Raw genomic sequence first — 13,917 nt, 5'->3', positions numbered from 1 at the left:
ACCACTAATAAATCCACTCTTCAAGGTCACGATGGCAACCAATGACGTCTCCAAGAACACGAAAGTTCCCGGTCATGAATTCAGGTAAGATAGTCTCAGACCTTAGCAGATGAGTTTCAACTAACAGATTTCTGATAGCAAAATTGTGGCATCTCCCATGGCCACCATCACCGTCAAATGTGGAAAACAGTACTACATCCATGAAATACTGCTCGTTAATGTTTCTAAATACTTTTCCAATGCGCTCGAGGGTAACTTTAAGGAAGCCTCGGAGAAGAAAGTTCACCTAGAGACTGTAGAGTCTGATACATTCGAGAGATTCAGTTCATGGCTTTACACTGGTACATTCAAAACGACCGAGGTCAAGGAAAAGAGCGAGGTCAAGAATGACAATCACTCAGACAACAGTAAAAACTGCAATGATTGCCGATCGGAACAGTGCAACAATTTGTACCGGGAATTACTAGACCTTTACATTTTTGCTGATGGACATGCAATCAATGGTCTTCCCAACGCCATCGTTGACCAATTCGGTACGCTCTTTATCACCCCAGGCACAGTGTTCCCTAGTGACGACTTGATTCGTACGGCATATTCAAATCTGCCCCATACCTCAGGACTCATACGTCTTTTGGTGGATGATCGATGTCGCTGGTCTTGTAAGGAAGGTGAGGAGGACGATGCTGAGTCTTCAGCAGAATTACCCCTTGCGTACCTCCTTCAGGTGTACCTTCGCCAACCGGTCATACTGGACCGCGTGAAAAAATCGGAAAACCCGAAGCGTACCCTTCGTCTCGACATCGAAGACTACCATGACCACAGCGAGAACGACAGACACTAAGACAAGCGTCAGCACTTCTGTGAACCTGGAGGTCGCCTATCTTCACCCATTATCACGGTCTCTGGGGTGGAAGTGATGGGAATCTGTGTGTGGAGACATCACAAGGCTTCTCAGAGCTATAACAGTATTGCACACGTATAACTTGAAAGAGGAATTGGGTCAGCGTTCAGGTTCAAATTGCATGACCTAGCACTTCAACATACCGTGCCTACACTGCGGTTAAGATTGGAATGGAATGGACAAAAGAATATGCACATTTCTGTATAGCACGAAGTAGATGAAAATTCAGCCATTCCCCTTCAGCCATATATTATGCTTGAGACTCTGTGCGGTGCTACAGGAAACCTTACGCTACAAAATTATCACATTGTTGCGTCGCCACGAACCAACATCAGAATTAACACCGCAGAATCAGCCTGTCGATGAGAGATGTTCCAAATCAATTTTATACTTCGCGACGTCGAGACATGAATCCTAGACATGGGACGTTGAATAAAGGATCTCTATTCTTTCACGTGTCTGCCCTACATGACTTATGATGGTGACCATAGCTCCTACAATCTGGACCTAGAGGCTTGGAAAGATGTGCCCCACTCTAAAATTAGTGCCTCTTTTTTCCAAGCATCGTGACCACGAGGCCTTCTTGAACATGTGAAGTGGGTCAATGCTGGATGACCAATAACTGGGGTAGGCATCCATCGTACGAACTGCTAGGTAGTTTGGAAGGAAACGTGGGGGACATACGGCTGGGGTAAACGATATGTCGCTGTTCATATTCATGGGACCAATTTGCAAATGAAGCCAATGTCCAGCAATCTTAGGGCTCAAAGGCCTGTTATTTAATTAACGATTCGGTCGAGCCGTACACGAGGAAATAAAATCATTTATGTGGAGATTCGAGGATCTCTACGTGCAGGTAACTATATAACACAAAGGACGGTCGAATCGTACACCAATTTTGTAAAGATATAGTCCTTGGAGAATGGTATCGGACCGAACTGGATTGGCAGTTTCCGTGAGGACGGCAACCAGAATATTCATAAGCCTGTTTCCATGAGTCTTGCCTACCCAAGTGACCGTGATCTTTATACGAGGTAAGTAATTTGTGATGTGTTCAATCCCACAAGCTTTACTGATACCTTGATGTTCCGTGTCACGTGGCCCTATCGATAGTCGAAACTAATCGGAGGCAAGGGGCACCCCTATACGGAGCTCAATTCCTGTGCCTAGGCAAAATGTCGAGTCCAGAATCACTTCCGGTAGAAGAACATGAATCGGCCGAGCAAAAGGAATGCACTAACTTTCAGCAATTGATACGATTAGGGGAATTCGACGGTCCAAGAAACTGATTAGTCGACCTCGGGAGTTGACCTTAGTGCGACGGTAGCGCATCTTTGCGAGATCGGCAGCCGAGGCTCAAGCTGGACCGGAGCTCTCACCCCATAAGCCATTCCATCATCCATCTGATAACAATTTCTTAACTTACATACCTCCCCATTCCCCTTCTTCTTTCTCCCATTCTTCTTGCCTCCATCCTCTCCTCCATCCAAAAAGTTCCACATAGAATCATAGACATAATGGCTCCTCCCACGCCGGAATGGGTCAAGCAATTGACCCCCTCAGGTCCTCAGGGACACGAGCTCCTCGCCGCAGAGCGTGCCAGCTCCGACATCCCCGTCGACCAACTCTCCACATTGCTACACACCAAGGAAGTCCTTGACAGGAAACAGCAGATTCTGACCATCTTGAAGTCGGAGCCGGTCTTCGACAAGACCCAGAACTACTTCGCTGGCCGTACGGAGCGGTTCGAGACGGCGCTCGCCCGCGCAAAGAAGCTCGCGAACCTCAAGGTCAAGCACAACTGGAATCTGGATGAGTACAGGACCGCACATGATCTCATCAGTGAACCTGGGCCGTATGGTCTTCACGACAGCATGTTCGTGGTAAGTACTGATTGCTCATCGTCGTCGTCATCATCTCCAGCAGCTGACCATGAGCACAGATCACTCTCGGCGAGCAAGGTACTCCGGAGCAACAGGAGCGCTTCCTCACCAAGGCACAGAAGTACGAGATCATTGGATGTTATGCCCAGACAGAACTTGGTCATGGATCCAACGTTCGTGGACTTGAAACCACTGCTACCTGGAGTCCAGAGGACAAGACATTCATCATTCACTCTCCCCACCTCACCGCCAGCAAATGGTGGATCGGATCTCTCGGACGAACTGCAAACCATGCCGTTGTCATGGCCCAGCTCATCATCAATGGCAAGTCTTTCGGTCCTCATCCGTTCGTGGTTCAGATCCGCGACTTGAAGACTCACGAGCCACTTGAGAACGTCCATGTTGGTGACATCGGACCCAAGTTCGGTTACAACACCATGGACAATGGTTTCCTTCTCTTCAATAAGGTCAAGATCCCACATGTCAACATGTTGGCGCGTTTCTCTCGTGTTGACCCCGAGACCAACAAGTTTGTCCGCCAGGGCTCTCCATCCTTGATCTACGGCACATTGACCTGGGTCCGTTCGACCATCGTCATGCAGGCCGGCAGCGTCTTGGCTCGCGGTGTTACCATTGCTACCCGCTATTGTGCTGTTCGACGCCAATTCCAGGACCGCGATGCTCCTGCGTCGGAGAAGTCGGAGAACCCAGTTCTCAACTACACCATGGTCCAGATCCGTCTGCTCCCTCTCCTTGCCGCAACATTCGCCCTCCATTTCACTGGAAAGGCCATGATGGAGCTCTACCAGGAGAACCAGAAGAGGATGAATGCCGGCAACGGCAACAGAGACTCCAGCAAGCGTGGCGCCGGCCCCGAGGAGACCCAGTCCGGCAGCGACATTCTTGCCGATCTGCACGCATCGTCCTGCGGCTTGAAGGCTCTTTCCAGTACCATTGCTGCCGAGGGTCTTGAGGTGTGCCGACGAGCATGCGGTGGCCACGGATACTCCAGCTTCAGGTAAGAAATTAACAGTTGGTACATATGTAAAGCAGCAGTCCTAACAGATTTCCAGCGGTATCGGCCCCTGGTACTCCGACTACCTCCCCACCACGACTTGGGAGGGTGACAACTACATGCTCACGCAGCAAGTCGCCCGCTACCTCCTCAAGTCCGCTCGCTCGGTCATCAACAAGGAGCCCCCTACCAACGACACGACAACCATTCTCACCGAGTTCCTCTCCCGCTCCGAAGTTGGCTGCGCCTTCGACATCATCGGCTCTGACGCCGACCTCGTCTCGGCCTTCGCCTGGCGCACATCTTTCCTCACCTTCGAGGCGCTCAAGCACCGCGACCAGAACAAGAAGCCGTGGAACGACCTCCTCGTCGACTTCTACCGCCTCAGCAAGGCGCACTCGCAGTACACCGTCGTCAAGAACTTCTACAACGCCCTCCAATCCCCGGCCGTGACATCGCAGATCCCAGCCTCGACGCTCGACGTCCTCCGCAAGCTCTTCCGCCTCTTCGCGCTCAACACCCTCGAGCAAGAGGGCTCCGAGTTCTACGCCTCGGGCGCCTGCTCCAAGCACCAGATCTCCCTCGCCCGCACCAACACCGTCATGAAGCTCCTCAAGGAGATCCGGCCCCACGCCCTCCGCCTCGTCGACTCCTGGGCCTTCGACGACTGGGTGCTCGACAGCAGTCTCGGCCGCTACGACGGAAAGGTGTACGAGGACCTCTTCTACAGGGCCAGCGTCACCAACCCGCTCAACGGCATCACGGTCGATCCGTACCCCAGCAGCGACGTGCTGTTCAAGAAGGTCGAGGGGATCGCCGCGAGGAGCAAGTTGTAGATTAGGTGCGAAAAGTCGCTGTGTATATATTTAGCTTTCGATTTTCTTCTTGTCTTTTTTAACTAGATTGGAGAAGGTCGGCATTATGGTAGATGAAAGATTGTATCATGGACAGATAGCATTATGCATTTAAGAAGTACGCTTAAGGAAAGATCTAGAAATACTAAAGTATTTAATTAAGAAGAAATTTGTAAACGCTTTGCTTTTGCGTGTGACTGACTGTGTATAAAACATAATGTTTAATTATTTCATGTTTTCCTTCCTGTTAATGAGGTACAAATATATCTCTCCGATTCTTCTCCCCTATTCCAATCCCCGCGCGCACCCTCCCACGTAACCCCCACTCGCCCCTACCCAAAAATAAAAAAGGAGTGGGAATTCCATTTCAATTGTACCAGCTCAGAATTTACTTGATTTTCTATTTTATAATTACGGATATTCATTTTCCTTAGCTTTGTGAGCATAGCCCTGCTATCCACATCCATTCTTCTAAAACTCTAAACTCTAAATATTCGGGTAACTATACGAATGTTCATAATCATAACCGTAAAGCCATAACAAAAAACAAAAACAGACGCTCGTAACGATACTTCACGTAACCTCCCTCCCCTTCCTCTTTCCCGAACATAACGCCAAAAAGACAAAAAAATCAAAGTCGCTTCTCAAACTCACAAGCCCGTTCGAGGTCCTCCTCATAGCCCATTTTCCCACTCGTACCCCCAGCTCGAGACCGACTTTTGCAAATCCAACCAACCATGCATTTTTATTAAAGCCCAAACTTTTCCTCCCTCGATGTTTTCACCCGCTGATATCTTCAGATTCTCTTCCATTCCAAGCACGTTACCCCAACCGCAGATGAATAGAAAAATAAAATGAAAACCGTGGAGGTGTATTCTCACGACTCGATTCTCGGATAAGAAGCCTGCCACCGCCTGATCTCCACCGCCCACGCCCTCAGCAGGAAGTCGTCGCGCAGTGCTTGCTGGTGGAAGTGCCTCGTGTGGGTGAGTAGTGGGTTTCGCTTCGTCACGCGGTGGGAGGAGTGGTGGTGCTGGGCGGTGGTGTTGGTGTTGGGGCGGAGGCGGAGTTGTTGGCTATTTTGGTGGGCGGGAGGAGGAAGTGGTCTGCTGATGGGGTGGGCGGGTTCTTGGAGGTTGCGGTGCGGTGTGGGACGGAAGGTCCGGTGATGGTGGTGGTGATGAGGGCGTTTTTGGACGGAAGATTTGGAGTTAGGGGCGTTGTCGAGCTGGGATTGGGATTGGGATTTGGAGTTGAGCATGTCGATGAGGTCGAAGAGGTGTTGGGGGGTTAGGAGGCGGAGGAGTCCTGGGGAGGTGGAGGTTGGAATCGTCATATTGTTTGTTTTTCGGTGGTCTTTGAAGGAATTTTGCTTTTGAAGGAATGAATGAATGAATGAATGAATGTGGAAATTGGTTTTTTAATTGATGTGTGCTGTCGTGCTTCTATGTACCTCGTTATATATAAATATATAGATTGTATACCTATTTTGACTCATTGTTTCAGGTCGATATCGTAGAAATTGTATGTTTGTACAGCGTAGAAGAGTGGAGCGTAGGATCGAGATTAGGACTAGTTTGTATGATACGTATGTTGATGAAGTGTAAGGCTTTGACTGTTTTGAGATTAGTCCAGAGGATGTATGGGGATTTCTATGTGCTGGACTGCTGGTATCGTGCAATATGGAGGCAGAGCATAAAAGGCGGTGAGGAAGTGGACTAGGGTCATATGGACGGACAATGGTCTAGTGCAGATGGCAGGCGAACAGATGGATTGTTGTAGCCAGAGAGTCTTGGAAGTTGGGATAGATGATCTAAGGATGTCAATGTGGGCGACCAGAAGAGTAGAGAGGGGTTACCTGGGATGAAGCGTTTCACGGGAGGGGTAGTGGTGGTGATGGTGGAAGTATTAGTAGGAGCAGAGTGGGGATGAAATGGACTAAATAGAACAGGCGGTGTTGTCGTGGTGTGTACGTATATATGTATGTACGTGTGTGTTGTTGTGTTGTGATTGATGATGTGTATATGTATGTATATGTACATGTATTGATTATGTGTGTGTTGTATCGTGTGTTGTATGTATGTATGGATGGATGTGGTGATGTTTGAGGTTGTCGTTCAGTCATGAGTGGGATGGGAATAGGTGGGATGGGGAGAATGGGATGACGTGATTGGTCCAATTGACACGAGCTCGGTTAACCTTTCTGATTGGGCCATTCGGGTGAACTCGCTGGGGTCATCTCCCCTTAGCAACGAACGCAGCCAATCAGCGGACGGGAAACCCCAGCGTCTTCCTCATTCGGTCAATTTCCATCTCTTCTGGCTGTGAGTTGTTTTCTTCCATCATCGTCAAACCTCTTTGCTCTGTTCTCTCTCTCTCTCTCTCTCTCTCTCTCTCCCTTCCATCCCTCCGTCACTCCACCACCTCCACACTTATTATATCCCCCACCTCTCTCTCTTCCTCCCAGAAACAACTCTTCTTCTTCTCTCATCACACACACTCCCACCAACATGTCTGCCATCCCCATCCCCGCAGAGAAGCTCGTCTTCAAGGCTCCCCCGCCTGCCTTCTCTGACATCGCCAAGTCCTCCAACGACGTATGTTTTCGCCTCTGAATCCTCTGAGCCCTCCGCTATCGCCATCGCTCACCATCACCATTGCCATCCTTCCATGACTCCAATCGCTAACCCCCTCCCTCCAGCTCATCAACAAGGACTTCTACCACGCCGCCGCTGGTCAGTATCCCCCCAATTGGTCCCGTCGCCCTCCAAGGCGCATACCAAACCTAGAGCTCCCATGCTAACGTTTCTCCTCTCGCACAGCCGCCCTCGAGGTCAAGCTCAAGGCTCCTAACGGTGTCAACTTCACTGCCAAGGGAACGTCTTCCCACGATGGCCCCGTCTCTTCCTCTGTAAGCATTGCGCGCCCGCTCCCCATCCCATACTCACTGGACGCCATCAAGCTAATACCCCACTCCACAGCTCGAGGGAAAGAAGTCGCTCTCCAACGGTATAACTCCCAAATCCCTCTCCATCACCGTCCCCTTACGCAATTTGACGCCCGAATTCTCCGCGCTCCTATTCCATGCGTCTACACCCCAACATCGCAAGTCAATCACCGGTTGGACTGCTATTCTGACTCGCAAACGTACAGGCATCAGCATCACCCAGTCGTGGAACACCGCCAACCTCTTGAACACCAAGGTTGAGCTCAACGATACCTTCACCAACGGCCTCAAGACCGAGCTCCTCTCCAACTTCTCCCCCGAGAAGGGCAACAAGGGCCAGAAGCTCAACTTCCACTTCAAGCAGGCCAACTTCCACGGCCGTGTCTTCGGTGACTACAACCCCAGCGGTGCCGTCAGCGCCATCGCCGATGCCGTCCTCAGCCACGAGGGCTTCGTCGTCGGTGGTGAGGTCGGTTATGACGTCCAGAAGGCCGCCATCACCAAGTACTCTGCCGCCCTCGGCTACACTGGCCTGACCTACAACGCCGCCGTCACTGCCACCAACTCCCTCAGCATCTTCGCTGCCTCCTACTACCAGAAGGTCAACCCCGCCGTCGAGGCCGGCGCCAAGGCTACCTACGACACCAAGCAGGGCTCCGCCGTCGGTCTTGAGCTTGCCGCCAAGTACAAGATTGACACTGCTTCCTTCGCCAAGGTTCGTCTCCCTGTACCACTTTGAATTGTGTAACCAGGGAAGAAATAGCTGACACGTTTATAGGCCAAGATCAACAACCTCGGCATTGCCTCCCTCGCCTACAACACCCGCGTCAACAGCGGCCTCACCTTCGGCATCGGTGGATCCTTTGATACCCAGAAGCTCAACGAGTCCGGCCACAAGCTCGGAACCAGCTTCACCTTCGAGGGTTAAGCGTGGACGCGAAACCCCAAGATCCAGCTCGCCCGTTGTCCCCCTCCTCCTCCTCCTCCTCCTCCTCCAACCTTCTCTGTCATTGTATGTATAGAAAAGTAGATTACTTGGTACCGAGCGTGGGTGCGATGAGAGAATGAATAAATAAAAGAGTTTTCGAAAATGAAGAAGATGATCCAATTCATAAAAAGCAGAGGAGTTGAAATCCAATGTTTTTACAATGTTTTCACACTTTCTGTTTGGGAAATGGAGTATGCAAGGTTGTACTTGTCTCTGCGTCTCTATGTCTATTACCTTGATGTCATGATTGTATGTACAACAAACGTCTGCGTCTTCCCCCTAACATGATATCTGTCTACCCGTGCAATGTGAGTGTAATAGCCCTAGAACTCTTTTGAAGAAAATGCCGTTTGAAATTGGATATATATGTAAAAACGCCGATACCCCGCCGATGAAGTGTATGTTTGACGTGACGTGACGCCGCCATGCATGCCAATTGCCATGTCTAACCCCATATAATGTATGTATGTACAAGAAGCTCCACCCTACCCAGGTATATCAATCAATCAATCAACCGATATCATACAAATCCCCCTCCCCCATACTACGACCTCTTCCTCTTCTTATCCGCCGCCGCATCCCTCTCACTGAATGCCATGACCACCGCCCCAAAAACACCCACCATACCACTCACAAGCGCAAACCTCGCAATGGGACCAAACCCGCCGGGCCCCCCCGCCGCCGCGACCCTCTCCTCCCACGCGGCGGCGGCCCTCCTCCGCCTCCTCCCCAGAATATGCTCATTCACACTATCATGCATCCGCTTATGCCTCCCCTCGTCGAAATGCGGGACCTCGCTCCCAGGCTCTTCGTATCCACCTCCACCATGGCTGCTACCATGCGAGGAAGATGAGGAGGACGCATGAGGATGCGAATAATGGTGCTCGTACGCCGCGCGCTTCGCACCGGTATCCCCGTACCCGCCCGCCTTGAAGAAGCTCGGCGGCGGCCCCTTGAACGTGCCTCTCTTCTTGTTCAACCCCGTCGCTGGGCGGCCCCCCGCGTGCGTCTGCGCGGACGAGTGGCTGCGTCCGTACCACTGTGCCCCCCCCGGTCTACCGTGGTGGGCATGGGGGAGCGTGGCGTCGTACCGGGCGCGCTGGTCCGGGGACGAGAGGACGTGGTAGGCTTCGGAGATCTTGACGAAGCGGGCGGAGGCGGTGGGGTCGTTTGGGTTCTTGTCCGGGTGGTGGGATTTGGAGAGGGAGAAGAATTGGCGCTTTATTTCCTGGGGGGTTGCGGAGGGGAGCAGGGAGAGGGTTTCGTAGTGGGTTTGTGTTTGTTGTTGCGCGGAGGCGTCATCGTTGGTGAGGAGGGGACGGGTGGTTGTGAAGGGTCGGGAGGTGGGAGGGCGTGCGGTGGGTATTCGGATGGGAGGGTGGTGTTTGTGGTAGTAGTGAGGAAGAGGAGGAGGGAGGTGGATGAGGGGTGGCATTCCTCCTCATGCCGTTTGACTCGACTCGACTCGTTTCCCGTGTCTCTGTCTTGGTGTTTGGTTGGGGAGGTTGTGGTTTATGCGTTGGATGCGTGTATGGTGCGATTGATTCGTTTTGGGGGGTGGGGAGTGGGCGTGTCGAGGGTCAATGGGTCAATGGGCCGTGGTAGTAGTTGTTATCGCGTTTGTCCGTGGGTGTAGAAGTTGATGTTGATGTTGATTGACGTTTGGGGATGTTCAGTCTGTCTCGTCTAGACTTGCTGCGTTTCCCCCTTGGCCGAGTTCGGGGGAGGAGAGAGGGGGAGTTGTTTTTCGGTCAAAACGTCATCGAACATGGGACAAGCTTAAGCTTACAGTATTGTACTAGGGATTTACTAGGGATATGCAACGTAGAACATGCAACATGCATCATGCATCCCGTAATCGACATGGGCCATTAATCATGGGATATGCCATCTGGAGACATGCGACATGTGAGGATTTATGTTTATCCGATGTTTGTACTGTCTACCAGTAATACTACTGATAGATACCTAAGGGGTATTTACTAAATAGCTGACAGCTTCATGTTTCGAGTTTGCCTGAATTCCATGGCCGAATCAGGCAATATCTGAGGCAATGGTCATGTGTCAATTGAGTGTCAGTATCACTGCCGGCGCCAATACTTACTACGTGGGTAGACGATTGAGGCCCTGAGGCCCGTCAAAGCCGTTAGATGATACACAGATGGTAGAGAGGGTAGATGGTAGACCAACTAGTGTTTATCAATTGTTTTACAAGACTCCTCCAATGCAATGCAAATGCCAATGCCATGCCCAGACCAGAGGGAGAAGGATTGGAATCATGTTTTGTTCATGTTTCTGTTTCTTGTATCTGGTTAATGTGTATTGTCGTAATCCTCGTTGGACTGCCGCTGTCAACCGCCTGTCTTGTCTCGTCTCGTGCTCCGAATTCCGATGGTCTGGCTGCGGAGTAGGAGTTGATCCCTCTACTCTCTGCCCCAATTCACCAATTCACCACCAGCCACAGATCAAGCTTTTCTGCTATTACATGTACGAGTAGAATATTACCATTCATTCCCGGTCATCATGGTCCACATCCTCGCTTGCAATTGTCGCCTACACATGCCGTCCATTGATAACATCCCAATTACTACTCTCTACTGGGCCATGGCATAGTTGTTGCATGTTTGATCTCCTCAATCTAGATTCCCTCTGAGACAATTGACCGTTGCTGAACCAGTGGTGACATATCGTGGAATAGGACCACGGGCGCATCGCCATTGGTTATGATAGTATTATTCAATTTTTCAAAATGTTTTATTCCTCTCTATCCCATCCGATTATCCCTCTATTAGTTCCAATTCGACTCGTTGGGGTAGGGCCAGAACGTTACCCGTTAAGGTGACATGACAAGAGATTCCGCCACTTAGGACGAGGACATATTACACTTTTTTCCCTCTCCCTCTCTTAGTCTCGTATCGATTTAATCCCTGCCCGTCATCTTCGTCATCCTGGCCTGGCACTCCCACAATAACTACCTAGAGAAACACTACGACTACGACTACCAACACTCCACTTACCACTTACCACTTACCACTTACCACTTACCACTTACCACTTACCACTTACCACTAAACTAATACCTTTCCTCTCAATTTATTCACCTATTTAATTATATCTTCCCCCATCCTCTCCTCACCTTTCTGTCTCTACTCCTCACCACCTCACCCTTCTACTCTTCCTTACTCCCTCCCATTCTTTCTTCTCTTCCTCTTCTTCCTTCCTCTCTGATCACGCCCACAAACACACCCACCATGGCAGCGCAAGCAGCTGAGGGTGTCGCCAACCTCTCACGTACGTCACTCCTCCCTCCTACTCTTCCCCTCCCTTCTCTCGAGGAATGGGAAATTCCTCCACCTCCAAACTAACATGAACGTGGACTACAGTGGCCGAGGCAAACGGCAACCCAACCACCAAGCAAAACGGAGCCGACCCCGCCGCACCCGAAGATCACGAAGACTCGGACGACGACGCCGATGAGGGAGACAACGCTGGTGCCCAGGACGCAGGAGCCGAGGGCGCCGCAAAGAAGAAGAAGAAGCGCAAGCCGCGCAAGAAGAAGAAGGCAGGAGCCGCCGGCGCAACCTCCAACGGCGGTCCCAAGGTCCAATCCTCCCCACCCCGCGTCCCCGTCCACGAACTCTTCCCCAACGACACATACCCGGAGGGCGAGATCTCCGAGTACCTCAACGAGAATGCCTTCCGTACCACCAACGAGGAGAAGAGGCATCTCGACCGCATGAACAACGATTTCCTGACCGACTACCGCCGCGGCGCAGAGGTGCATCGCCAGGTCCGACAGTGGGCACAGGGATGGATCAAGCCGGGCATGTCGCTGACGGAGATCGCGGAGGGTATCGAGGACTCGGTGCGCGCCTTGACGGGCCACCAGGGTCTGGAGGAGGGCGATGCTTTGAAGGGCGGCATGGGTTTCCCCACGGGTCTCAGCATCAACCACTGCGCGGCGCATTACACTCCCAACGCCGGCAACAAGATGGTCCTCAACTACGAGGACGTCATGAAGGTCGATTTCGGTGTACACATCAACGGCCGCATTGTCGACTCTGCTTTCACCCTCACCTTCGACCCTGTCTACGACAACCTCGTCAATGCCTGCAAGGACGCCACCAACGCTGGCGTGAAGGAGGCTGGTATCGACGTGAGGATGAGCGACATCGGTGCTGCCATCCAGGAGGTCATGGAGAGCTACGAGGTCGAGATCAAGGGCCAGACCTTCCCCGTCAAGTGTATCCGCAACTTGAACGGCCACAGCATCGGACACTACTGCATCCACGGCGGCAAGACGGTGCCCATCGTCAAGGGAGGCGACCAGACCAAGATGGAGGAGGGTGAGACCTTCGCTATTGAGACATTCGGTTCTACCGGTAAAGGTTACGTCCGAGACGATGTACGTTCCCTTTGCACTTCTATTTCAATTTCTTCACTTTTATCTATCTTCAATTTACCACGACAGCATGGCTGACACATATCGTAACCCACAGATGGAAACATCCCACTACGCCAAGCGCGAAGACGCTCCCAAGGTCGCCCTGCGCGTCTCCTCCGCAAAGACCCTCCTCAACTCCATCACCAAGAACTTCGGTACACTCCCCTGGTGCCGACGATACCTCGACCGTCTCGGCCACGAGAAGTACCTCCTCGGCCTCAACAACCTCGTCTCCGCCGGTATCGTCGAGGCCTACCCCCCGCTCGTCGACATCAAGGGCTCGTACACCGCACAGAGCGAGCACGTAAGTTTTGACTTTCCCCACCGTATCCCATGCGGGCATGTGTGTTGAAAGAGTGGATCGTTGACATCATGTATAGACTTTCATTCTCAGGCCGACGGTCAAGGAGGTTATTACCCGCGGTGACGATTATTAGAGATGGGATTTTCTGTTCTTTTGGTTTAAACCCAGCTCTATTACATTGAAAAGAAAAGAGCAAAAAGAGGAAAAAGAAAGGAAAAGAAAGGCAGGGCAAACAAAATACCCAGCACCCAGCTCAAGATAGAGAGAGGGAGAGAAAAAGTTAACGAATCTACGTTTTGGACTTATGAACATCAATTGCCACCCTCGCCTTTTAAAAAGTATGAGAGAAAGCCTTCACTGGGACAGGCCATCACGAAACGAGAAGTAGAGACCTGGGAGCAGGAAAGGGGAATTGGGGTTTGTACACGATTACCAAGGGGTAGCGGGAAAGGAGAGATATCATTAAAGGAATTTTCAAGCGTAGAGTGGTGGCAAGAAAAGAAGAAAGGAAGTTTGGAGAGACAGGAAATCGAGTGTAGTTGTACGACAGATTCACTCCAGTATGAAAAAGAAAAAAATGA

At 51.3% G+C, this 13,917-nt stretch overlaps 6 protein-coding genes across 6 annotated transcripts; 4 read left to right on the top strand and 2 right to left on the bottom strand.

Annotated features, from left to right (window-relative positions):
- Positions 1–13: 13 nt before the first annotated feature.
- BU24DRAFT_470259 (uncharacterized protein) lies at positions 14–841 on the top strand (the record flags this gene model as incomplete). Its single annotated transcript, XM_033532658.1, has 2 exons — positions 14–84; positions 139–841. Exons 1-2 carry the CDS (start codon positions 32–34, stop codon positions 839–841), a joined length of 756 nt encoding a protein of 251 aa, XP_033389830.1. The 5' UTR covers positions 14–31.
- Positions 842–2,288: 1,447 nt separating this feature from the next.
- Positions 2,289–4,819, top strand: BU24DRAFT_383548 (acyl-coenzyme A oxidase 1). Its single transcript, XM_033524815.1, has 3 exons — positions 2,289–2,784; positions 2,844–3,802; positions 3,858–4,819. The coding sequence occupies exons 1-3, from the start codon at positions 2,419–2,421 to the stop codon at positions 4,633–4,635; spliced, it is 2,103 nt and encodes a 700-aa protein (XP_033389829.1). The 5' UTR covers positions 2,289–2,418; the 3' UTR covers positions 4,636–4,819.
- Positions 4,820–5,046: 227 nt separating this feature from the next.
- On the bottom strand, positions 5,047–6,224 carry BU24DRAFT_21504 (uncharacterized protein). The gene has a single exon (XM_033521992.1). The coding sequence runs from the start codon at positions 5,987–5,989 to the stop codon at positions 5,531–5,533; it is 459 nt and encodes a 152-aa protein (XP_033389828.1). The 5' UTR covers positions 5,990–6,224; the 3' UTR covers positions 5,047–5,530.
- An 853-nt stretch (positions 6,225–7,077) lies between these two features.
- BU24DRAFT_417128 (mitochondrial porin-like protein) lies at positions 7,078–8,934 on the top strand. Its single transcript, XM_033526635.1, has 6 exons — positions 7,078–7,250; positions 7,355–7,388; positions 7,476–7,564; positions 7,635–7,662; positions 7,807–8,315; positions 8,379–8,934. Exons 1-6 carry the CDS (start codon positions 7,164–7,166, stop codon positions 8,526–8,528), a joined length of 897 nt encoding a protein of 298 aa, XP_033389827.1. The 5' UTR covers positions 7,078–7,163; the 3' UTR covers positions 8,529–8,934.
- On the bottom strand, positions 8,913–10,310 carry BU24DRAFT_21493 (DnaJ-domain-containing protein). Its single transcript, XM_033521987.1, has one exon. It carries the CDS (start codon positions 10,021–10,023, stop codon positions 9,133–9,135), a length of 891 nt encoding a protein of 296 aa, XP_033389826.1. The 5' UTR covers positions 10,024–10,310; the 3' UTR covers positions 8,913–9,132.
- Positions 10,311–11,839: 1,529 nt separating this feature from the next.
- Positions 11,840–13,384, top strand: BU24DRAFT_339037 (methionine aminopeptidase 2-like protein; the record flags this gene model as incomplete). Its single annotated transcript, XM_033523159.1, has 3 exons — positions 11,840–11,879; positions 11,972–12,993; positions 13,088–13,384. 3 exons carry the CDS (start codon positions 11,840–11,842, stop codon positions 13,382–13,384), a joined length of 1,359 nt encoding a protein of 452 aa, XP_033389825.1.
- Positions 13,385–13,917: the final 533 nt, after the last annotated feature.

This window comes from Aaosphaeria arxii (genome assembly GCF_010015735.1).
Source record: "Aaosphaeria arxii CBS 175.79 unplaced genomic scaffold BU24scaffold_1, whole genome shotgun sequence".
Lineage (NCBI taxonomy): Eukaryota > Fungi > Ascomycota > Dothideomycetes > Pleosporales > Aaosphaeria > Aaosphaeria arxii.
Note: the sequence above shows the minus strand (reverse complement) of the source record. Positions and strands in the feature narration are given on the sequence as shown.